Source organism: Rana temporaria, chromosome 1 (genome assembly GCF_905171775.1).
Source record: "Rana temporaria chromosome 1, aRanTem1.1, whole genome shotgun sequence".
Classification (NCBI taxonomy): Eukaryota; Metazoa; Chordata; class Amphibia; order Anura; family Ranidae; genus Rana; species Rana temporaria.
In genome coordinates this window covers 543694256-543718700 of record NC_053489.1, presented here as the reverse complement: position 1 = coordinate 543718700, position 24445 = coordinate 543694256, and the positions used below count along the sequence as shown (strand labels likewise).

General features: G+C 40.0%; 1 protein-coding gene across 2 annotated transcripts in view; it reads left to right on the top strand.

The window, feature by feature from the left end:
* Positions 1-7472, top strand: part of SH3RF1 (SH3 domain containing ring finger 1) — a 245177-nt gene extending 237705 nt beyond the window's left edge. For both annotated transcript variants that reach the window (XM_040333076.1, XM_040333067.1), the window contains 2 exons: positions 3506-3831; positions 6388-7472. In XM_040333076.1, the coding sequence (XP_040189010.1) occupies positions 3506-3831; positions 6388-6556 (495 nt within the window). In that variant the 3' untranslated portion in view covers positions 6557-7472. The remainder of the gene's footprint in view (positions 1-3505; positions 3832-6387) is intronic.
* Positions 7473-24445: the final 16973 nt, after the last annotated feature.

Below are 24445 nucleotides of genomic sequence, written 5' to 3'. Positions count from 1 at the left end.
CAGGTTGTGTAACCATAAAATAATCGTCCACAAATGGAAGCCTCCACAAGGGGATTAGAAGCAAAATTCATCGGGAGCTACAAAGTATAAAAGAGAAGAGAGGCGCCTCTAAGTGTAGCAATATTTTGCTAAATGTTGTACCTCCATTAAATGTAATCATATTGCTACATTCAGAGGCGCCTCTCTTCTATTTTATACTCTGGTGTGACATGACGCCACTCTTGTATCAAGACATCGCTTGTATATCAAGTCAAAATGTATTTAAAAATGTTGCTTGTCTTGCAAAACGCTCTCAAACCAAGGTTTTACTGTACACCAAAAAAAATCAACTTTTTTTTTTTTATTCATTGAAGTGTATTTTTTTCCCCAGAAAATTGCGTTTGAAAGACCGCTGCGCAAATACAGTGTGACATAAAATATTATATATATATATATATATATATATATATATATATATATATATATATATATATATATATATATATATATAAAAATATAATTAGAAATGTGTTTGGGGTTTCCAATGAATTTTCTAGCAAAAAATACTGATTTTAACTTTATAAGAAACCAGTGTCAGAAAAAGGTTTAGACTTTAAGTGGTTAAAATTCCCTCATGTAGACCAAAGTTCATTCCTTTGATCTAAGAACAAAAAGTTACAATGTTTATAGTTATGTACCAACACTGACAATGTTGTGAAAACCTTGGCAGGCTGGCCTTTTTTTTTTTTTTCATTTGATAGCTGAGTGAGCAGAGAACTCTCTACACTTGTTACATGAATCAATCAGGAAATTCTGCACAGAGATCGTAAGGGGGGGTTGAATCAAGATTGCAATTTTTTTTAACGATTAATCGTGCAGCTCTAATTGGCAGGGATTCTTTACATCAGACCTGTATAATTACTGTAGACCTGTGCCCCTGGAACTCCCTGTTACTGAGCCTGAGCCTGTGATTTGCAAGCCAATTTGTTACTGAGCCTGTGATTTGCAAGCCAATACAGTATACATCCCCAGGGGCACCTCTGTTCTGATTCTGGATAATTCACATCTCTGGATTGCTCCACTGCTGGAAGTATTGTCTGCCAGGAGCAGTATTACTCTGGTGGGGGGAGGAGGATGTTAGGGACACAATGCCTGTCCAATGGCACATAAAATACATAAATTGGACTCTAAAGCATAGTAGAATTTTTTTTGAAAGACATTTTAAGTGTATTCATTCATTGCACACAAATAGTACTCCTCCATAGGCCTGTAGACTAAAATTTAACACCAGCCTTAAAGCGGAGTTCCGGCCACAATTTCACTTTTTAAATATAAATACCCCTGTAATACACAAGCTTAATGTATTCTAGTAAAGTTAGTCTGTAAACTAAGGTCCGTTTTGTTAGGTTGTTACAGCATTTAGACACTTTATAAAATAGAAATTGACTGGGGCCATCTTAAGTGTGGGCATCATGAAGCCAGACTGTATGACTTCCTGGATTTCAGCCTTGCAAATCTTGCACATGCTCAGTGCTGCACAAGCAGTGTCAGATCAGGTTTCAGCACCTGTGCTGTCCAAGTCACATGATTATTTGAGACTGGGGAGTGCACAGACTCCTGGAAAGTTACACCCACTACATTCCCAGGAGTCTGTGCGGTGTAGGTTAGGAAACATTAAGCACCTAGGTGCAGGAAGTGGGAAGATTAACTATTCTGCCTAGCAACAACACTTTGAAGGCATCTAAAAAAAAATATTTTTTTCGTAAAGGACTAATGACATTTTTTTAAAACTACTGATGTAATGTTATATTTATGGGTGGAACTCCACTTTAATTCAGGTAAATACACCATATTTCAAAGAAAATCTCCACCCCAAAAAAAAAATTCACTTTTACTGTTAGGGCACTTACCTGTCCACGAATCCAGTGGTGAATTGGCTCTGGGGTGCTGGTGCCTCCATCTCAGCTAGGCCAGTTTCCTACTGCTCATACGCGAACGGCGATCCAATTTGTGAATGGGCCATCTGCGGGGGGGGGGGGGCAACTTCCGGTTCACTTAACCGTGGCGAAGTGAGCCAAAGGTGGGAGTGGGTACCTGTCAAAACCAGGTACCCGCTCCCCCCAAAAGGTGACAAATGTGGCAGCTGAGTGGGGGGAGGCAAACAAGCAGAGCTCCCCATTTAGTGGACAAGCAATAACTCTCGGTCACAGAGCTGGATCGGGGTCAGGTAAGTGGGGGGGGGGGACACTGAACACAGAAGGTTTTTTACCTTAATGCAGAGAATGCATTAGGGTAAAAAAAAGTATGTGTACAGTAGTTTGAGATTACATTTCCGTAGCATCATGATGGTGATACTTTTTGTTTCAGTGGCAGGGTAGGCTGAGAAGTTTTGCTGTTACTTGTAGTGTCTTGCTATCAGCTCACATGGCATCAAATAGGCGGTTTAGAAGTTTAAGGCTCTTGCACACAAGCAAGCTGAGTCTGTACAGCATAACTGCAGCCGTATCTCCTTCACCTAGGTATGTCAAGTCCAGTGTACAGTCTATCGGTAACTTGAATTGCCTGTGCATTGCTGTACTCATGTATATGGCAAAATGCCAGGCTCCTTCAGAAAAAAATGAAGTCTGCAGATACAAATACTGTAGCTTCTGACTTTTAATACTAGAACCCTTACCTGTCCACAAATTCAGCGGTGTCTTCACCCCAACTGATTTTTTGGTTGGGGTGAAATCTGCTGCCAGGTGCTGCTGCCACCATCTAAACTAAGGTAAACAGGCAGTGAAGAAGCCTTGTGCCTTCACAGTCAGTTCTCTTCTGCGCATGCGCAAAGCACGCTGCACTTTGTGAATGGCTCAGCGTGGAAAGGAGGAGGGGGGCCCAAACTTCCTGCTCACGTCACTGCAGCAAGATCAGCCGGAGGTGGGAGCAGGTACCTGTCCAAAACCTGGTACCCCCCTCTCCCAAAGGTGCCAAATGTGGCAGTGGAGGGGGGGGGGGGAGACAAATAAGCAGAGCTTTCCCTTTTGGGTGGAACTCCGCTTTATCATCAGTATTTATAAATGCCTTGATGTCTACACAATAGGATAGGATGCTGAGTCAGTGAGATGCGGTAACTCAAAAAACAAAGGTTTAAAAAATTCTACTGCCCAGGAAAAACCAATGCAAAAAAAGAGTGATGCTGTTATTTACCTGTTATTCACCTTTCTCCAGCTTTAACCATAAAATGCTAACTCGTTGTTTCAAGGACAGCAATGGATTCCATTGTTGCTCGAAAACTGCTGTAAAGTTACTCCATGTGAAGAGTTTAATACTAGTGCTAATTAAGATCTGTGACACTGAATGTTTTACTTCTTTGTTACATGTAATAGGGATAAATTGTACATTTGACTAGTGTGTTATGGTTAACAAAGCCATATATTTGATATTTGTGTTTAATAAGTACTTAATACTTGTAGTATTTTAGAGGAATGCATGAATGTAGCCTTCAGTTTTTTTTTATATACTAATGGTATTTCATTAATTACAGAAAGAGAAAAAGGGTTTGCTCAAGTTGTTGTCGGGTGCATCCACAAAAAGAAAGCCTCGAGCATCTCCACCTCACTCTCCTACACAAGAACTGGAACAGACTACACCAGAGGCCACTTTAGAAGGAGCAGTTGGTCCTGACATTCTAACCAATACTGTCCGAACTGCTTCTGGAACTGTTGATTGTGAAGCTCTCAATGCACTGGCACAGGAGAATCGCAAGACTAATTTGGTGGATCCTAATGTTCCTATAGCACCTCCACCGAGGCAGCCTTGCTCCTCACTGGGCCCTGTACTAAATGACTCTAGACCTGTGGTCTGTGAAAGGTAATTTAATAAATCCTCTATAAATAAAATTACGTTATTATTGTTATACAGGATTTTCATAGCCGTTTGTGCAGCGCTTTACAACATGAGGGCAGACATTACAGTTACAATACAATTCAATACAGGAGAAATCAGGGGGTCCTGCGCATTACGGAGAAGTGCAGATTATACCAAGGAAGGAGGCCGTGGTAGATGCAGATTAATCCCTGATTGAGTCTATTTATCTATAGGTTTTGCATACCATTGTGTCTTACGACTGAAGGCTTTTTTCCAACATAAGTGTCTGCCAGGTTTACTTAATTTTGGCTTTGTAGCTGCTAGCTCTTCATAAATACCAGTGATGTATCAAGTCCCATGGCACATTGACTAATAATAATAAACTTTATTTTACATAGTGTCTTTAAGGTAGCTTTTTTAAGCCATTTACAAAGAAATAGGGATAAAACAAAGGGGGGGGGGGGAATGACAATTATGTGAAAGCTTGTCTAAAATATGTTTTTAGAGTTGATTTGGAGTGAAAACCAGAGTTTTGGAGCATAGCAGGAGAAGGCTCTTTCTCCCATCGAGTGTAGATAAGTAAGGGGGGACACACAGAAGACCAGAATGTAAGGGTTGGAGGTTACGAGAGGGGGGGTAAGTTGATAAAAGTTCAAACAGATAATGGAGTGCAAGCCATGAAGAGCCTTATAGGTGAGCAAAAGGATCTTAAAGCATATGCGAAACCTGACTTTAATCAAGTGCAAAGACTCCAGGATAGGGGTAATATGGTCACTTGCAACAGACCTAGGCAGAATTTTGAACATATTAAAGTTGATGAATAGTGGATTTAGATACACCAGTGAGTAGAGCATTGCAGTAGTCAAGTAGGGAGAACACAAATGTATGGATCAGCTTTTCAGCTAGCGTGTATGATAACATAGGACACAGCCGAGCAATGTTTCTCATGTGCAAAAAAGATGTTCTGACAATATTTTGTACATGTAGATCAAAGGTTTATTTAGCATCAAATATCACCCCTAGATTTTGACTTCTCAACCCTTATTGCTATTTAACCCTCTTCACCCTGGGGTTATATCCACGCTGGAAGGAAATAGGACGGTGACTTAATTAAATGTATTTGCTTGGAGCATAGAAATGTTGTTGTCCCCAAAAATGACTTTTTCGTCAGAAAAACAAGTACCGTATTTTCCGGCATATAAGACGACTTTCTGGATGCAAAAAAATGCTTCCAAAGTCGGGGGTCGTCTTATATGCCGTTGACAGTCTCCGTGCTGCGAGTGTCCATGATTTAAAAGCCGCTCCTTCTTCTCAAACTGTCCTGTGATAGGCGGAACACAAATGTTCCCAGCAACGACTCTGTTCTGTGTTCCTCCTATCACTGATGCCTTCTCATCCTTGGACGAGAGGACATCCGTGATAGGCGGAACACAGAACAGAGGCGCTGCTGGGAAAATTTGTGTTCTGCCTATCACAGGACAGTCTGAAAAGAAGGCGCAGCTTTTAAATCATGGATGCTTGCAGCACGGAGACTGTCATCGGCTTGTCAGAATCAACAAAACGTGAGTGATGGCACAGTGGGGGCAAGTGATGGCACAGTGGGGGCAAGTGATGGCACAGTGGGGGCAAGTGATGGCACAGTGGGGGCAAGTGATGGCATAGTGGGGGTAATGTAATGGCACAGTGAGGCATGTAATGTAAATGGCACAGTGAGATTTGAAAAAAAGCCTGTTTCTGTCAGCGGTTCTGGCTACCCCTCAGCTTCCAGAAAGACTAGTAGGAAGGGGGTAGTCTTATATGGCGAGTATATCCCAAAACCAAAATTTTTCCTGGAAAATTAGGGGGTCGTCTTATACACCCAGTCGTCTTATACGCCGGAAAATACGGTAGAAGTATACAGTCTTTTTAGGGGAAGTATCTTGTTTCTCCCTTGCAAAGGGTGCTAGCTAACTATGATGTTATAGTGTTTGGTGCTAAACATTTCTCCAATAACAGTTAAGTTCCTATAAAAGCTATTGTAGGTAGGATGTTGGGAAAAAACAATACTTCACAGTAATATATGAAAATATAGCAACTACAAATATCTGTGCTGAAGATTCAGGATGTGGTCAAAATGAGATATTTCAGATAAGCAGGATGTTTGGTTTGGAAATATTTTAGTGTACACAACAAATCCTGTGACATTTTGAAATGTATTGGCTTTATCTAAAAGTATAACTAATGTTTTCAATGAATTGCATGAATAAAACAATATTTTTTAAATGTATAAGGTCAGTTGTTATCTGTGTCTTTTTCTGGCACGGTGTAGCCCCTGTCTTGGAAACCCTACTTTGCTTACTTGATAAAGCGTTGCATTTTATGTAACTGTATCCTCTAAAGTTTACACTTATTTCTAAACTGTTTTGTCTGGTTTTTTTTTTCTTGCTTGCAGTAAATGATTCCCTGTCCATGAAAATGTGTACTTTGGAAGCGGACAACTTCCTGTTCTGTCAGGCCAATAATAATTTATGGCAAAGATTACTTTGTGAGATTTTACATCTTTTTTTTCTTTTATTCTAGATACAGAGTGGTGGTGTCTTACCCTCCCCAGAGTGAGGCCGAGCTTGAGCTCAAGGAAGGGGACATTGTATTTGTGCACAAGAAACGTGAAGACGGCTGGTATAAAGGCACACTACAGCGAAACGGAAAAACCGGCTTATTCCCTGGCAGCTTTGTTGACAATATTTAACTCTTTGTTGTAGCGATTATTAAATAAGCACAAATCCCTGGAAGCTGGCATGGCACAGCTCTTCTGGCTAATATCAGTCCTCTCAAAGTGCAAATCTTCACTGGCATCACAGGAGGTAACTGACACCTCTAAGGCAAAGCCCCAAGTTGGAATGGACTGGACATCATTTCCTGGTCTCTTATTGCCCCTAGACTTTTTTTTTTTTTTTGTCCATGTCATTTGTGCCTTGTACTGTTAAGTTTTTACTTTTTTTTTATTTTTTATTTTCCCCTACCCCGACAACAAATAAACCAATGTTTACAAGGCATTAGCTAATAATTTATTTGATTCCTTTCCGTTTTTGTAAAAAAAAAAAATTTTTTAGATAGATAAAAAACATCTTTTGAAATGATAAATATAACATTTTATTAATTTATGAAATGCCACAGAAACGAGAAGCTGGATTCCTTTCTCGCAAACTGTCATAGATAAACTGACTTCACTGTAGTCTCTTATTTTTAATATTATTTTAATGGGTGGAATATTTTTTTCTGCTAGAGTGGTAAAGTCACATTTGTTGGCAAAAGCACCATATGAGAAGTAAAATAACTGTTTACTATTTGCAGAGTACTTATCATAGATTTATTTTGATTTTTTTTTTAAATAATGTCTAATAACATTTGCTTCAATTTATTTTTGTTATGCTAGTGATAATGAAACTTTTATTTAGCATCCAGAACCCTTTGAGGGGAGCAAATGGGCACAGCAATAAGATCGCTTCACAACACAAGTAGGATACATGGATTCTTAGAAAATTGTTAACTGCAATGAACTACATATAATAGTTGTTTTTAATGTAATTTCCATCTTCAGATTAACCATACATAATGTATTGCAATTGAATTTGCCCTCAAAGTAAAGCCAATTCTATTTAAAATGTTGTTACCTTGGGAATTGGTAGAGTGGAATAAGGTGACTATAGTTTCTTGGTCAACTTAGTTAGGCAGGGTATTCACATCAAAATGTATCCAGTTTAGCAGGAAGCAGACAACATTTTAATGTGTATGTTCCCCTCTCTTTTCTAAGGACCAGCTTCTGTCGAATGGTCCCACTAAATAACCAGCATTTGATCAGCCGCTTTAGCCAATGGCTGCAATGCTGATCAGTGTATTCAGGCAGGGGGTGTGAATTGTTTCTTTGTTTAAAGCCTGCTGGTTGAACAAAAAAAATGTGTTTATACTCTACTTAATCTGTTCAACTGATCTACTTATCTGAAATTGCAGTTGAAGCTCTTCAAGATCCACCCGTTCTATTTTATGTCTCCTAAAATCTATGAAGTGTTATTTTTTTCTTTGGGTAAAGTCTTAGCCTGTCCAATATTACTGTAAAATATCATAGTATTTTATACAACTGCTGATCGACTATAAAGCAAAATTCAAAGCGTGTGCAAATTAGGTTCATCATAATTGAATCTTTTTGTGACTGTAGTCAAAAGTATTATCTGTGACGCTTAATGAATTAGCAATTGGCCTAAATGCTTTCTTGCATCACATGCATCTTGCTAGATATGAATAACTGCAGATTTAGAAAGCTTTTAATAGTATAAAAAGATACTTGATATTAACAACTGGAAACTATGTCCGTTTGCAAGCAGCATTGTAATATGTTGTCAAGGTCTGCAGCCAAACCGAATTACTAATAGTGGATGTCTTTTCTTTTTTGGTAATTGACTTCCCTGGTTATGATGTCTGCATCTCTATGGGAAAGTTGTCATGTGGCAGACACAATTAAGACTGATTTGCTTATATTGAAGCAGCTCGCTATTCTCTGAATAGCAGCTGCTCAGACATTATAGTGTACAGGTAAAGTGCTGGAAAGGGAGGTTACCACATGGGGAATATAGTCCAACACTTTGCATTGTTGCCGAAGAAGGGAGTCATTGCAAACCGGTATGTCTGGTATTTCTTTAAAGCAATTTAATTAACTCTGATAGTGTCAATAATTGTTTGAATAGTATTTCATATACATGCAGTGTGCAGGGAAATCTGTGTGCTATAAATAAAAAAAGTTATAAAAATAGTTTTCTTTAAAGTGGTTGTAAACCGTCCATATACCCAGTGAAGTGGATAGCCTCAGGTGATACGCAGAGATGAAACAAATCCTCCTACGTAAGTTTTACTTGTTTATCTGCAGTCTTCTCTTCTCTACATTCATTCAAAAGTGCAGATTTATTATAAAAATCTTTCTGCATCTTTCAGGAGCAGCGAGGAGGAGGTGGAGAGCTGCAGGTACAGTGTGTGAGAGCAGATTGGTGGAAAGGGACACACCCCCTTTTATACACACAGGAATGTAGGAACATGCAGAGCCATGTCCTGAATAGACAAGCTGTGTGCTGAGCTCTCACCCCCCCCCCCCCCTCACAAATGTATCTTATGTGTCGGAAAACTTCTCAGAAGTGACACATACTGTCAACAAAGAAAGGATCACCAGAGAGAAGTGAAATGTAGAGCTTGGGAGATAGGCAAGTACATAATGCAGCTATGTTCTTAGTTCAGATTTCATGACTAAGGTTTACAACCACTTTAAACCAATCACAGTCCTGGATAATTCGGTCTGAGCAAATGCTCATAAAATGCATAAGCAGTGGACAACTTCAGTTAAAGCTATAAAATTATCAGTAAATAGAGATGGCAGCTAAATTTACATGCAGATCTCAACTGCTCTTGTTTGCCACTATTCCTGCTACTTTCTGAGTCGCCCTATTGCTCAGTAAAATTACCCATAAAAAGGACCATTGGAGGCCCAGGAACGGGCAGAGCCAGGCTTCACTTTTACAGGAACAGCCAAGATTTGCACATAACTGGATCCTGCTGCTCATTTTCATGTGTAGTGTTCACTGAAGGTAATCTTTATTGATGCATTTTGTCATAGTCTTACGCTGGGTACACACTGGCTGAAAATTGGCAGGTTCAGCAGGAATGTACAGCTGTCTCTCCAACTGAAGCCAGTCTATCGACTGTCTTTTTATCGAAGGGACATGCTAGAAAACCAGCGATACAGCATATTTATTCTGAATTGTCCCAATTTGTGATATTCTGTAGTGTGTTGAATGTTTCCCATAGCCAGACTTGTTTTGCAGTTGAATCTTTAGTACTTTGGTAACATAAATGTAGACCATTAGGATTAAATTGCAATACTTGCGCTGTAAAATGTGGGGCAAGGAGTATATAATGGGCGGTAATGTTTATAAGTGACTAGTGAAAATATTATTTAGTGAGAACAATATTGTAAGGCATATATAGCAATGAAACCAATACAAAGATAGTCCTTAATGAAAAAATCTGCACTCTAAGGAGGTCCAGATCCAGTGCAGTCCTGCCGTGTATTGGTGTGCTCCAAACAGAGATAAATCCTAATCTCCAACGGTGCAGGTATTGTGAACAAATAAAAATCAAAAATGAAAATGCAAAAGGTACACGGAAAAAAGTTCTGAAGGAAATATATATGAGACCCTTAGATCCGTAATATAGGTGAAATAGGATAGTTGAGCCAACACCAAAGTTACATGTAAACACCTTTGGTGAACCCAGCTGCTCACCTCGAGTTGACCACAATATGTCCAGGTCAAACTGGTCTAGATGGTTACAGTCCACAAATAACACATGTAAATCTCCATCCGATGTTTAACATGAAAAAGCAAAGTAAAAAGACAAAAAGAGGCTGATGGTGAAATACCGTCACAAAAAAGATATTAGCAATTGGGATCTTGGCGGGTGGGAGTGCACTCACATGTGGGTGAGAGATCTCAGACTCATATCCACGAGTACCGCACTCGTCGGTCCCTCTATCTTTCCTCTGCTTCTTTCCACTAATTCTCAGGGTTCAGATGCTGGCTGTTTTGGTCTCCCCAGGATTTCTCAATGTGTAACGCTGTCTCAGCTGCTGTGGGCTTATGGTGACTCCTATCCCTCTCTCATTAGCTCAGGTGGAGCGCTCAGGTGGCGTTGTAATGGGAAAGGGGTGAAAGAAACATACCCATAGTATAGCCCAGTCAGCAATGTAAACCGATTTTATTAAAAACAAAAGTTAAAACTCACATATAAATACAGGAACTCTGCAACAATCCTTACGAGCGGCGAACTCGTATGTCCGTTCGTCAGATGCTGTGGTGTGTCCTGCCTACCAATCCCGACGCGTATCGTCACGATCACGTGACTTCATCAGGGGATGCGATCACGTGACTTCATCAGGGGATCCGATCACGTGACTTCATCAGGGGATCGTGACGATACGCGTCGGGATTGGTAGGCAGGACACACCACAGCATCTGACGAACGGACATACGAGTTCGCCGCTCGTAAGGATTGTTGCAGAGTTCCTGTATTTATATGTGAGTTTTAACTTTTGTTTTTAATAAAATCGGTTTACATTGCTGACTGGGCTATACTATGGGTATGTTTCTTTCACCCCTTTCCCATTACAACGCCACCTGAGCGCTCCACCTGAGCTAATGAGAGAGGGATAGGAGTCACCATAAGCCCACAGCAGCTGAGACAGCGTTACACATTGAGAAATCCTGGGGAGACCAAAACAGCCAGCATCTGAACCCTGAGAATTAGTGGAAAGAAGCAGAGGAAAGATAGAGGGACCGACGAGTGCGGTACTCGTGGATATGAGTCTGAGATCTCTCACCCACATGTGAGTGCACTCCCACCCGCCAAGATCCCAATTGCTAATATCTTTTTTGTGACGGTATTTCACCATCAGCCTCTTTTTGTCTTTTTACTTTGCTTTTTCATGTTAAACATCGGATGGAGATTTACATGTGTTATTTGTGGACTGTAACCATCTAGACCAGTTTGACCTGGACATATTGTGGTCAACTCGAGGTGAGCAGCTGGGTTCACCAAAGGTGTTTACATGTAACTTTGGTGTTGGCTCAACTATCCTATTTCACCTATATTACGGATCTAAGGGTCTCATATATATTTCCTTCAGAACTTTTTTCCGTGTACCTTTTGCATTTTCATTTTTGATTTTTATTTGTTCACAATACCTGCACCGTTGGAGATTAGGATTTATCTCTGTTTGGAGCACACCAATACACGGCAGGACTGCACTGGATCTGGACCTCCTTAGAGTGCAGATTTTTTCATTAAGGACTATCCTTGTATTGGTTTCATTGCTATATATGCCTTACAATATTGTTCTCACTAAATAATATTTTCACTAGTCACTTATAAACATTACCGCCCATTATATACTCCTTGCCCCACATTTTACAGCGCAAGTATTGCAATTTAATCTTTCTGTTTCACCTTAGTCTATCGAGGTAGACTTTTATATTTGCAGCAGTATTTTTAGTTTGTTCCCCTTCCTTTCACCTTTCAGACAGCGCAGGAGTTTACCCTATTTAAATGTAGACCATTGACACTCAAAAATAGATGCCATACATTTTTATTTATTTTTTTTAAACTGCAAAATCATTGATACAGGTGGAAAAGCACTATACATATAGTCAGAACAAAAGCTTCTCCCAACTTCACTGTAAGTGTCTCTTATGGCTCTGAAGTAGTGCTGCGCAGTTTTACAACATGCAACTAACCTGATTTTGTTTGAAATCAAACAAAAACAATACAAACCCTACAAATTTATGACACATGTATAAATGTTTTCGATTTGTTGTCAGGCATTCAAGGGTCACAGCATCAGAAAAAAAAAAAAAAAACATAAATCCATTATTAATGAACCGCAACCTTGACAAGGCTGTGATTTATTATGTGCTTGACATTGCAGATCCTCCCTTATGTCAGTACTTGCTGCTTATACTTTAGAGCTGTCAAGTGCCATATGGCAGTCAGTGTTCGTGTCACTACTGTGTGCACTTCTCCGTTACAGCGCAAAGAACCGTATAAAAGAACAGTATTTTTTTCTAAGCGTGTAGAAAAGTATGATTGCCATAAATGCCGATACCAACCCTCACCTATGTTATGAGCTGTAGCCTGGGATTATGGATGCCCAAAATTAACATGTTTCCCGGAAAACTGAGCTAGGGATTCTAATCTGAGGGACTTGAGGACCTCTAAACCCTTAGCTTCCCAAACACATCCTCAGATTTTACCTTCAATTCATTGTTTTGTGGATATCCTCGATATTCACTATAGTTCACTCATTGAACTGGTTTTCCAGAGAGATCCACCTTCACTCACTTTTGTTCCAGAGGGATTTAATTCCAGTTTTCACTTGCGTAGACAGAAGAAAAACGAAAATCATATTATTGGTGAGACTCCAATGGCTAGGGCCTTAGATCTTTTTGTACTACAAATACAGATCCAATAAAGTACAGGCATATCCAAGGCTAAAATATTTGCAGAGGATCTGATGTGTGATGAGAGGTAGTGCTGCAGATGCTTAATAGAAATCATTGGTGAAATACTGCTAGAATAAGAGATTCTCCAACTGCAACTGGGCAGTGCAATAGAACATAATGCTATGAATACCCACAATGCCCATAAAGAATGGGAAATGCAGATGTGAAAGTCTCTAGCTCAATTGCAGCATGCATGTATAGGTGGTGAATGCCTAAAATAACCAAATTGCCTAGTAAGATTTTAGGCATTCTTTTCTGAGGCAGATCAGATAGCAGAGGCAGATGCCCATTTTTATAGACATTGCGGCAGATTCACATACAATTGCATGGGCGCAGCGTATGTGAGATACGCTACGCCGCTGTAACTTACTTTTGGAAGCTTTGAATCCACAAAGTTACGGCGGCGTAGTGTATCTCTCGCGGCGTAACGGCGCCTAATTCAAATCGGCGAGTAGGGGGCGTGTTTCATTTAAATGAAGCGCGTCCCCGCGCCGAACGAACTGTGCATGCGCCGTCCCTAAATTTCCCGCCATGCATTGCGCTAAATGACGTCGCGTGGACGTAAATTACGTCCAGCCCCATTCACGGACGACTTGCGCAAACATAAAAAAAAAATTCAAATTTGACGCGGGAACGACGGCCGCACTTCTATTCCCATTGACACAAACAAGGCACTATCTCTCCCACTGACACCGATGGGACGCTACTTCTTCCATTGACCAAGGATTGGGCACTCTTCTTCCCACTAATATCAATAGTGGGGCATTATCACTCCTCCTGCTAACTACATGTGTATTTATTTATTTTATTTTTTTACTCCTACTGACCACCAAGCCTGAGTTTTTTTTTTTTTTTTTACACTGATGCTGGGGCATTTTCTACTTCCACTGGCCACAGTCCAGCCCCCCTAAAGTCTGAAGGCCCTTTGCTTAGAAAGTTTGGAGACCCCCTGCTCTAGAACATTGAACTATCTATCTCACTATCTCAATACTGTTCACTTTCTTCAGTTATTAGGTAATCACATATTCCAGCTTATTTCGCACATCTTAGCATGTTAGAATCTGTAGTTCTACAGCATCCAAACAGCCATTCATAGCCTAAGCCTTTCGACAATATATACTCAGGTCGCTTTCTAAATAGTTAGTGTACTGTTTGAGTTTATCCGGATGTGTTTTCAAAGTCTATAATCCTTTGCTTTTATAGAAAACCGTCTTGGCTGCAGCACCTATCTTTGCAAAGATATTATCTTGTCTACATGCCCTTAGCTAGTTAGGTGCTTTGGTATATTTTCAGAAATGTTCAGATAGATCTCAGGCTAGACCTCATTTGGAGTTTGGTAGTCTAAGGCAGTGTTTCTCAACTCGGTCCTCAAGGCGCCCCAACAGATCATGTTTTCAGGCAATTGCACAGGTGATTTGATCAGTTTCACTGCCTTAGTAATTACCACAGCTGTTTCATCTGAGGGAAATCCTGAAAACATTACCTGTAGGGTGCCTTGAGGACTGGAGTTAAGAAACGCTGATCTAAGGTCCTTCCACTGAAGAGCAAATACAATGCAGTAGTCTGGCTTGCACTATTCTTCAACTGGTTGAATTCACATTTAATTTAACCACCAATAAGTGCATGCATCCTCTCCCCGTCCGCTCTACAAATGTTTTAAACAGAAGAACCGAATGTCCTCACTATTATCACATTTGACTTACAAAATGTTAATGTTTTGAGAAAAATGGGTCAAATAATTTACCATGTGAACATATATTTCCTAGAAAAAAAATCATCTGGATGTGTTCGTGTAGTAACACGCAATTGTAACACACGTGCTACTATCCCATTATATGTAAAAAAAAGAAAAACTCCTCTTTTTTCCAGGAATATGATCTTTTATTTGTACACCTTTTATCATGTGTTACATGTTAAGTTGTGTGTTTCTTTTTCCCTAAATGTATTGCTTTGTATTATACAGGTATGTTTTGTGTGGGTACCTTTTAAACATCAGTTGTGTGTGAATGATCAAAGTGGAAGGTTTACTTTGTATAGCTTCCTTTTTAATGAGAGAGTGGGACCCAAATCTTGCCTTACAGTGGTAGCTCCTGGTGGCATATGTCTCAAGAATTTTTTTTTTATTTTCTTCTAAATAGCATTCTACTGTTTTATTTATACACTATTGACCATAGACAAGATGGCTGCAAGTTCTGCTTGTGACAGAGTCTGAGTGTTCAGTGTTTTTCGATAACCGTGGGACTTCGCTTTAGGTGGCGTATTCCTTCCCTGTCTCTACCAGTTTCTTTTTCTCATATCTTTTATTTCTTATAGCATACTTGAATTTAAATGTTTTGTGAAAGGAATTTACGAAGATGAAGCTGGCTTCAGCTTTTCTGAAGATAAATGGGTTACAAAAAAAATAAGTGTAGGGTTGTTTGTACTGTATGTGTAAACCATTCTAGGATAGTCTGTTGTTTGTGATGGAATTTTACAATGATGCAAGGTCTTTGCTAAATGGGTTATTTAGCAACAGAGAATCTCCTATGCTTACCTCATCTGATCGACTACATGAGTCATTTGTGGCCTGTATTACAAGCCCTAAGGCTTGTAGTCACCCTTATGGATTGCTAACTTTCAAAATCTGAGGTGGCCTAGGAAATTAAGAGCATATTAAAGTTCCACCCATGCTTAAGGAGGGGAAAAAAAAGGAATTTTGTTAGCCTTGCCAAAATGTATCCTAAACTCCAAAATGTCTTTGAGTCTGTGTCGCTGTTTTGTTGGAGACTGTTGTGTGTAATTTTTATTCTGCCCTTGATGTTTTTAAGGAGATTCTAGATTCATGTTTTGTAACAAGAATTCTTGCACAGCCGTGTAACATTTATAAGTATATGATTAAACTTTTTTCATCAAGAATAAAAATAGGTGGAAGTGTCTGTGTGTGCTTTTTAACCTTAATTGAATGAAAAGCTTCTTTTTTTTTTTTTTTTTAGGAGAATCTAAAAAAAATATATGTGTAGTATACATATAATTTTTTTTTTTTGAAAGACCATGTATTGAGTGATATACAAATATCTCAATGGTGATCCCAGTGTAGGTAGGAAACTATTCTCAGCGAGTGTAAAAAGACACAGGGCCACACAATGAGACCTAGAGGAGGAGGCGGTTTACCCTTAAGCTGTGTAGGGTTTTTTCCCACTGTCAGGGCGATGAGGATGTGGAACTCTGTTCCACAATTAGTGGTGTCAGTGGAGAGTATTGATAGTTTTAAAAGATTCTTGGAAGTGCATCTTAGTGAACACAACATTCAGGGATATGGTAAATGATTATCGACACTGACACACACCTACACAGGTTGAACTGGATGGACTAGTGTCTTTTTTCGACATTTCTATGAAACTATTGCACCATAATGTTTCGGCCTGGAAAAAGAAGTTTACTTGTGTCATTGTTGTACTTGTATTTGTGTATGTTTGTGGACACAAACTAAAAATCCCAAACCATGCATTTCGAAAAATGTCCACACGCCATGCCTTGCCAATCTGAATTTATCTACAGGGTCCACTAAAGATTCCTCTATCTATACAACAGAAGAGGGGGGAGGAATCTCCCTTGCTTAGGAAATTGTATTCTGAAGTTTTAGAATTTTTTTCCGACATTCTCAAGCAGGGACAACTACTCGCTGGTCGTAATTTGAACAGTACCAAAAAGGTTATTGGGGAACTGGAGACAGTGCAGAGAATGGCAACCAAACTGATAAGAGGCATGGAGGAGCTCAGCTATGAGGAAAGATTGGCTGAACTGAATTTATTCTCTCTTGAGATGAGAAGATTAAGGGGGGGGGGGGGGATATGATCAACATGTACAAATATATAGGTGGTCCATATAGTGAACTTGGTTTTGAGTTATTCGTTTTAAGGTCATCACAGAGGACAAGGGGGCACCCTTTACATCTGAAGGAAAATAAATGTAATCTCCATATGAGGAAAGGCTTCTTCACAATAAGAGCTGCGAAAATGTGGAATAGACTCCCTCAAGAGCTGGTTCTGGCCAGCTCAGCAGATTGTCTTAAAGGCCTGGATTCTTTCCTAGATGCACATAATATAACTGGATACTAGTCAGGGCCGGCCCTACCATGGGACCCGATGGTACCATTGTACCAGGCAGCACTTTAAGGGGGCAGCAAATTGCCGTCCACACGCCATCCCATTCTGCCAGCTCTGCTCTCCACTCCACTGTGGGGCTAATTGCCGCCCGACCGCTCCTCCCGTTCCGCTCTCTGCTCCACTGTGGGGTTAATTGCACGAATAAAGCCATAACAGGTCATTTTTATACTCCTATATACATGTATAGAGCCATGATAGGTCCACTTTAAATTTAAAATAGTGGATGTGGGGACATTTTGGTGGGCGTAATTTTTTTTTGGGGGGGGGGGGCAGCATTTCATTCTTGGTACCAGGCAGCACAATATCTTGGGCCGGCACTGATACTAGTATTAATAGGTAAAGTTGATCCAGGTTATATTCCCTTGGGGGATCATGAGGGAATTGTTTTTCCCCCGCTAGAGCAAATTGGATCATGCTTTATTGGAGGGTTTTGTCTTTTTGTTTTCCCCTCCTCTGAATCAATTGTGAGTATAGGATAGTGTATATAGGATTGTATACATTTTTCCCCTTTTGGTTCAACTGGGTAGACTTGTGTCTTTTTTTTTTTTTCAACCAGACTAACTATGTAACTGGCCAAATTTCTATCCATCTATGGCCAGCTTAATATGTTGTCTTCAGTACAGGAGCTAGTTCACTGCACAACCAAGAAGGAATTGCCCAATGCAAAAAATCTCATCTTTTTCTACCTGATGACTTTATTGCCCCTTTCAGTTTTTTTATATGTATATTTTTCATGGTGTTCATGTGTCAAATAATCATTAGTCTCATGGGTAGGAGTATACTTCCATTATGCTCCTGCCCTTGGGTTTTCCAGAACAAAATCCAGTTATGAGTTTGAGCAGAACTTTTATAGTGTAGCCAGTTAGACAAAAGATCCCTAAGTGCTAACATGTACGTCTTTATTTCCAGGATACAGATTTAGAAAATTCAAGAAGAAATTAACAAAAAAAAGTAGATACATTACAGATAATTTCACTTCAAACTTCACCTGATTACTCCCTCCCCACTTTTTTTCTTTTGTTTGTTTAACCACTTAAGGACCGCCTCCTGCACATATACGTCGGCAGAATGGCATGGCTGGGCACAGGCACGTACCTGTACGTCCCCTTTAAGTGCCCAGCCGTGGGTCGTGCGCCCGTGACCCAGTCGGAAGCTCCGTGACCGCGGCCCCGATCGCCGCCGGTGTCCCGCGATCAGTCACAGGAGCTGAAGAACGGGGAGAGGTGTGTGTAAACACTTTCCCCGTTGTTCACAGTGGCAATGTCACTGATCGTCTGTTCCCTGATATATGGAAAGGCGATCAGTGACGTCACACGTCCAGCCCCGCCCCCCTACAGTTAGAAACACATATGAGGTCACACATAACCCCTTCAGCGCCCCCTAGTGGTTAACTCCTAAACTGCAATTGTCATTTTCTCAGTAAATAATGCATTTTTATAGCAGTTTTTGCTGTGAAAATGACAATGGTCCCAAAAATGTGTCAAAATTGTCCGATGTGTTCGCCATAATGCCGCAGTCACAAAAAAAATTGTTGATCGCCGCCATTAGTAGTAAAAAAAAAATATTAAGAAAAATGCCATAAAACTATCCCCTTTTTTGTAAACGCTATAAATTTTGCGCATACCAATCTTTTTTTTTTGACCAAAAATATGTACAAGAATTTGTATCGGCCTAAACTGAGAAAAAAAATGTTTTTTATATCGTTTTTGGGGGTATTTATTATAGCAAAAAGTAAAAAATATTGTTTTTTTTTTCCAAAATTGTCGCTCTATTTTTGTTTATAGCGCAAAAAATAAAAACCGCAGAGGTGATCAAATACCACCAAAAGAAAGCTCTATTTGTGGGGAAAAAAGGACGCCAATTTTGTTTGGGAGCCACATCGCACGACCGCGCAATTGTCAGTTAAAGCGACGCAGTGCCGAATCGCAAAAACTGCCCAGGTCCTTTACCTGCGTAATGGTCCGAGTCTTAAGTGGTTAAAAAGGACCCCTTATGCATCACTAGCTCAGATTTTGACTAGTATTATATCTCAATAATTCTGTGAAGCCTAGTTCTGCTCCTGATCAAACCAATAACTTACCCCTACTTTCCAAGGGGGATAAGGAATGATTTACCTATCCATGTAGAGGAAAATGGTTGGAAGCAAAGAAAAGTTGATACATTGTATGCAGGTTGAAACTGCTTCATCTCTTGTAACTTTTTCATCTGTTGAGCTTAGCATGCCTCCACTTATCCTTCCCTGGGATGTAAAAGCAGATGTGGTCAGTGTTTATTGAAATCTGAACAAATGTCCTGAAGAGTCTGAAAAACCTGAAACATTGTAAATGATGAAAAAATAACTGCCATGATAAAACGAAAGTTGCAGAAACATACAGAAAGAAGAGAAGGCCAAAGCAAATGGTGTACAAAGAACAAGGCAGAGGAATAAGGGAACCATACTGTATAAAGCCATTTATTTATATTTTACGCATATGTAAAATAGGCCATTTGATAAACAATTGCAGAAACTAGAGCTGAAGTCAAAAGGAAGTAGCTGATCTTATTTTACAAATTGCATCCTTTTAAAGTAAACGTAATAAAGAGTTCACTCGGCTTTTCCATAATTTCCGAGACCCAGATGTTTTTCTTGGCTCTTCCTGCAAGTACGAAGACAATTATACTAATATTTCAGTAAATACTTATTTAACCATTTCAATCAAGGAATGTCAAGCTTATTTGCTGTGACTATTCTATAGCTGTGTGTTTAATGATTAGCTTTGTTATTATATAGAACCAACACAGCACTGTAAAGCAGGGGTAGGCATACTCCAGCCTGTTATGGATCTAAAAGTCCCATGAGGCATTTCTAGACTCCACAGTTGGAGTGCCATGGTTGCCTACCCCTGCTGTAAAGGGATCCATTCAGAATTTGTGCTGTCCTCTAAAGGAGCTCAATTTATAGGAACTAACGGTATGCATTTGGCTTTTTGGAAGAAACCTACAAAAACATGGGAATGAATTGCAAACACTGTGTACATGGCGTTCTAAATGGGATTCAAACCCAGGAGCTACCACTATAGTACTAATCATCTTGCCGCATCTCATGTGTAGAGCATGGAATGAAGTGGTTACTGCACTGTAATGAAAATGGCTTATACATAAAAACCTACAGTACAAAGTTAAATGGCCATCTTTACAGAGAAGATTGCACTATGCTCATTAGTCCCGGCCCCCACACAGCATTCAGTCTAATGTTCCTCCATCAGTGCTAAAAATGAATGTACATATTAGGGCAAATCTGGATAAAAGCCATGGGCCCAAATGAGAAATAAAATGGTTTTATTTTACTTGTTTATGTAGCACCAGCAGTTTCTGTGTTTTTTCAGAGTACTGAACCACATTAGTTCTTCAGCCTGTATAACCCAGCTCACGTAAGGGTATCTAACCTCCTACTCCTAAATAACAAAAAAAAAAAAAAAATTAAATTTTAACATAACAATTAATTGCTAAAACTTGACCCCTAAAATTAGCCCTTACGTGGAAATTATCATGCACTTTCAGCAAGCACATTATCTCTGCTTAACGTCATTTATGATGTGACGTTTATATGCTTGCACTTCTAGATTTTTATTACTGTATTAAAATTAAAGCTTTGCTGATTAACTATAGTAAGAGCTCTGTACTCCGAATTAATAAACCTTCCTGCTTAAAGGATAGGTTCACCTTTTGTAACATGTTACAGGCATATTTTTGACAGCTGTTTCAACAGTGAACAGGGGATCTTCTCCCATGGCTTGCTGTTACAACCTAAAGAAAAGGCTGCTGTGCAGGGCTCCACCCGTCCGTCATCATTCATTCACAATGTTCTGTGAATGGGAAAACTACAAGTCTCAACAGCCTTTGCAGCTGTTGACTTGTAGTTCTCAATGAACTACTATGGTGCTGTTGAGCGCTCTGGTAGTTCATTGTCTCTTCCTGTCAGTGTGTATCTGCTTGCCCGTATGAGGTATCAGCAGACAGATGGGCCTTGTACACACGATAGGTTAACCAGAGGATGGACTGTTTTCATCGGTCAAAACCGAACGTGTGTGGGCCACATTGGCTTAACCGATGGTTAAATTACCTACTTGCTTTAAATTTAACTGATGGATTCCTAACCGATAGGTCAAAACCGATCGTTAGTAGGCACAAGCATCGGTTAAAAATCCACCCATGCTCAGAATCAAGTCGATGCATGCTTGGAAGCATTGAACGTTCTGACACGATCGTTTTTTTAACCGATGGTGTGTAGGCGTGACGGACCATCAGTCAGCTTCATCGGTTAACCGATGACAACGGTCCTTCAGACCGTTCTCATCGGATGGACTGATCGTGTGTACGAGGCTTTACACTGAGAAGCCTGCAGGACTGCTTTACAGGCTCCAAGTAAAAAGACTGCAAAAAGATGTGCATTTATTTATTTTAAAAGGTGGACTTATCTTTTAACATATGTTCGGATTTTATCTCGGACACACATGGAGTGCATTGTTTTTAAAATTGTCATATAACCATTTACAGCACTACAAAATTCAAGTCTTTATATGAAATGAGCACATATTGCTGCTCCAAAGTATATACACTCACTGGCACTTTATTAAGTACATCTGTTCAATTGCTTGGTAATTTCTAATTAGCCAGTCACATGGCAGCAACTCAATGCATTTAGGCATCTAGACATGGTGAAGACAACTTGCTGAAGTTCAACCAGAGCATTGGAACAGGGAAAAGGGGGATTTAATTGACTTTGAACGTGGCAAGGTTGTTGATGCCATGTCTGGGTATTTGAAAAACTGCCGATCTACTAGAAATTTCATGCACAACCATCTTTTTACAGAGAATGGCCCGAAAACAACAAATATCCAGTGAGCGGCAGTTGTGTGAACGAAAAGGCCTTTTTGATGTCGGAGAATGGGCAGACTGGTTTGAGATGATAGAAAGGCAACAGTAACTTGAACAACAATAATAGGAGACAAGCAGTCTAACTTGAATATCAAATGCAAAAATAGGGGGTAAAACTGAGCGCTATTCCAAAAAAAAAAAAAAATGTGCATTCATTTTGGTAAGCCTCCATTCACATCAGTGGCTGAATATTTTTGGGCATTGATTAAGTCAGACTATTGGAGATATTTTTCGTATTGCAATTGGACATACTTAAGAGGATGTTTAATTAGCATTTTATTAACATTGTTACATTTTTTATATTTCTTGCATGGTTTTGCACTTTTTTCATTCTCTTTACAGTTCTGCACATTTCATATGAGTAACTCAACAAAGGTATGCAGAATCCATCTCTGAACGCACAACACATCGAACCTTGAAGCAGATGGGCTTCAGCAGCAGAAGACCACACCAGGTGCCACTACTTTCAGCTAAGAACAGGAAACTCAGGCTATAATTTGCACAGGCTTATCAAAATTGGACAATAGAAAATTGGAAAAAAGTTGCCTGGTCCGATGAGTCCTGATTTCAGCTGGGTAATTGAGATGGTAGGGTAAGAACTTGGTGTAAACATGAAAGCATGGATTCATCCTGCCTTGTATCAATGGTTCAGCCTGGTGGCGGTGGTGTAATGGTGTGGGGGATATTCTCTTGGCACACTTTTGGCATCTTAGTACCAATTGAGCATTGTTTAAACACCACAGCCTACCTGAGTATTGTTGCTGACCATGTCCATCCCTTTATGACTTTATCGCAAACTTGTTTCTTGAATATGGCAATGAGTTCACTGTACTCCAATGGCCTTCACAGTCACCAGATCTCAATCCAATAGAGCATTTTTGGGATGTGGTGGAATGGGTAATTTGCATCATGGATGTGCAGCCGACAAATTGCAGCAACTGCGTGATGCCATCATGTCAATATGGACCAAAATCTCTGAGGAATGTTTCCACCACGTTGTGGAATCTATGCCAGGAAGAATTAAGGCAGTTCTAATGGCAAAAGGGTGTCCAACCCGGTACTAGCAAGGTGTACCTAATAAAGTGCTCGGTGAGTGTGTGTGATATAATATATATATATATATATATATATATATATATATACAGGCATACCCCGCTTTAAGTACACTCACTTTACATACACTCGCGAGTAAGGACATACCCCCGAGTGTATGTAAAGTGCCTTACAAGTACTGTACAGACATTTTGCAGCCGCAGTAGAAGGAGCTGAAGCTTCGAGAGCATAGCCCGCCCTGTTCCAGTGTGCCCCTGACACCCCCACTACAGCCCCTAAGACCTCAACTACAGCTCCTGACACCCCAAATACAGCCCCTGACCCCCTACTACACCCTAGAAGTGAAAAAAAATATTGTTTCACTTTAAGTACATTTTCGTTTTACATACATGCTCTGGTCCCATTGTGTACTTAAAAGTGGGGTATGCCTGTATATATTTACAAACTAAAAATATAACCTTTTATTTAAACATCAACAAACGTTGATAACATGTACATTGTTACCTCTTCTTTCATGGATATCTAGTAACGTACTCCTTTCAACTCCTAACCTCTACAAACACCTTAACTCTAAGGCTGGCTTTGCGCCAATGTGGCACAATAAAACTTTGTGTGGTGCACTTGCGCTGTAGCACAGCATGATGCATATGTTGTGTATTGCATTAAAAATATAACTGCAGGAACATTTTCTTCATTGTATATTTAGGGACAGATTAAGTATTGAGGTACACTGGGTTGTGCTGCTGCCTTCAGGAACTTGACCACTAGCAATAAAAAGCTGTAAGGACAGGCTAGTATGGCCTCTCTAACTTCCATTTTTGCTAGTGTCCTAGGAGAATGGACATATGCCCTCCTCTGAGAGAAGCAAAACATTTTCTTTTTATTTTTGTCAAGATTATTTTTCTTCTAGCAAGTAATAAGGTTGCTGCAGAGCCAGAAGGAGCATGTTTTTCAGCATTTTTTTGGGATTGGCTGATCCTTGGCACTGCCTTTAAAACTGGCCCCACTCTGAGGAAAAAGCAGGGCCAGTCTTTAATATTTCCTTGGGCATTGGGCTCTGTTTAGAGATGTTTGCTTGGGCACCTGTGTGCAATGTATGTTTTACTCCATCCATCTGGTGAATGTGACCACAAGTGAAGTGAAGACCAGTGGAAATGGCATGTTCACTGAATCGCGCCTCTCCATCCCTAGAGTGCCTAGGTTGGAACCGCAGGGCCTTTTTAACACCCTCAGCTGCGGTAACTTTTTATTGCAAGCAGAGAGCCTGTGGTGCTTGCTTCATTTTCTGGGCTAAGGTCGCAATACTATTGGTCACACTGCTGGACTCCTGCTGTTGCATATTTGAAATTGCCATTTCCACAGTCCTCTATTGTGCTGCAGTGGCTCCTCTGCTCTCCTGGTCCTACACAAATCCCCATCAAGTAA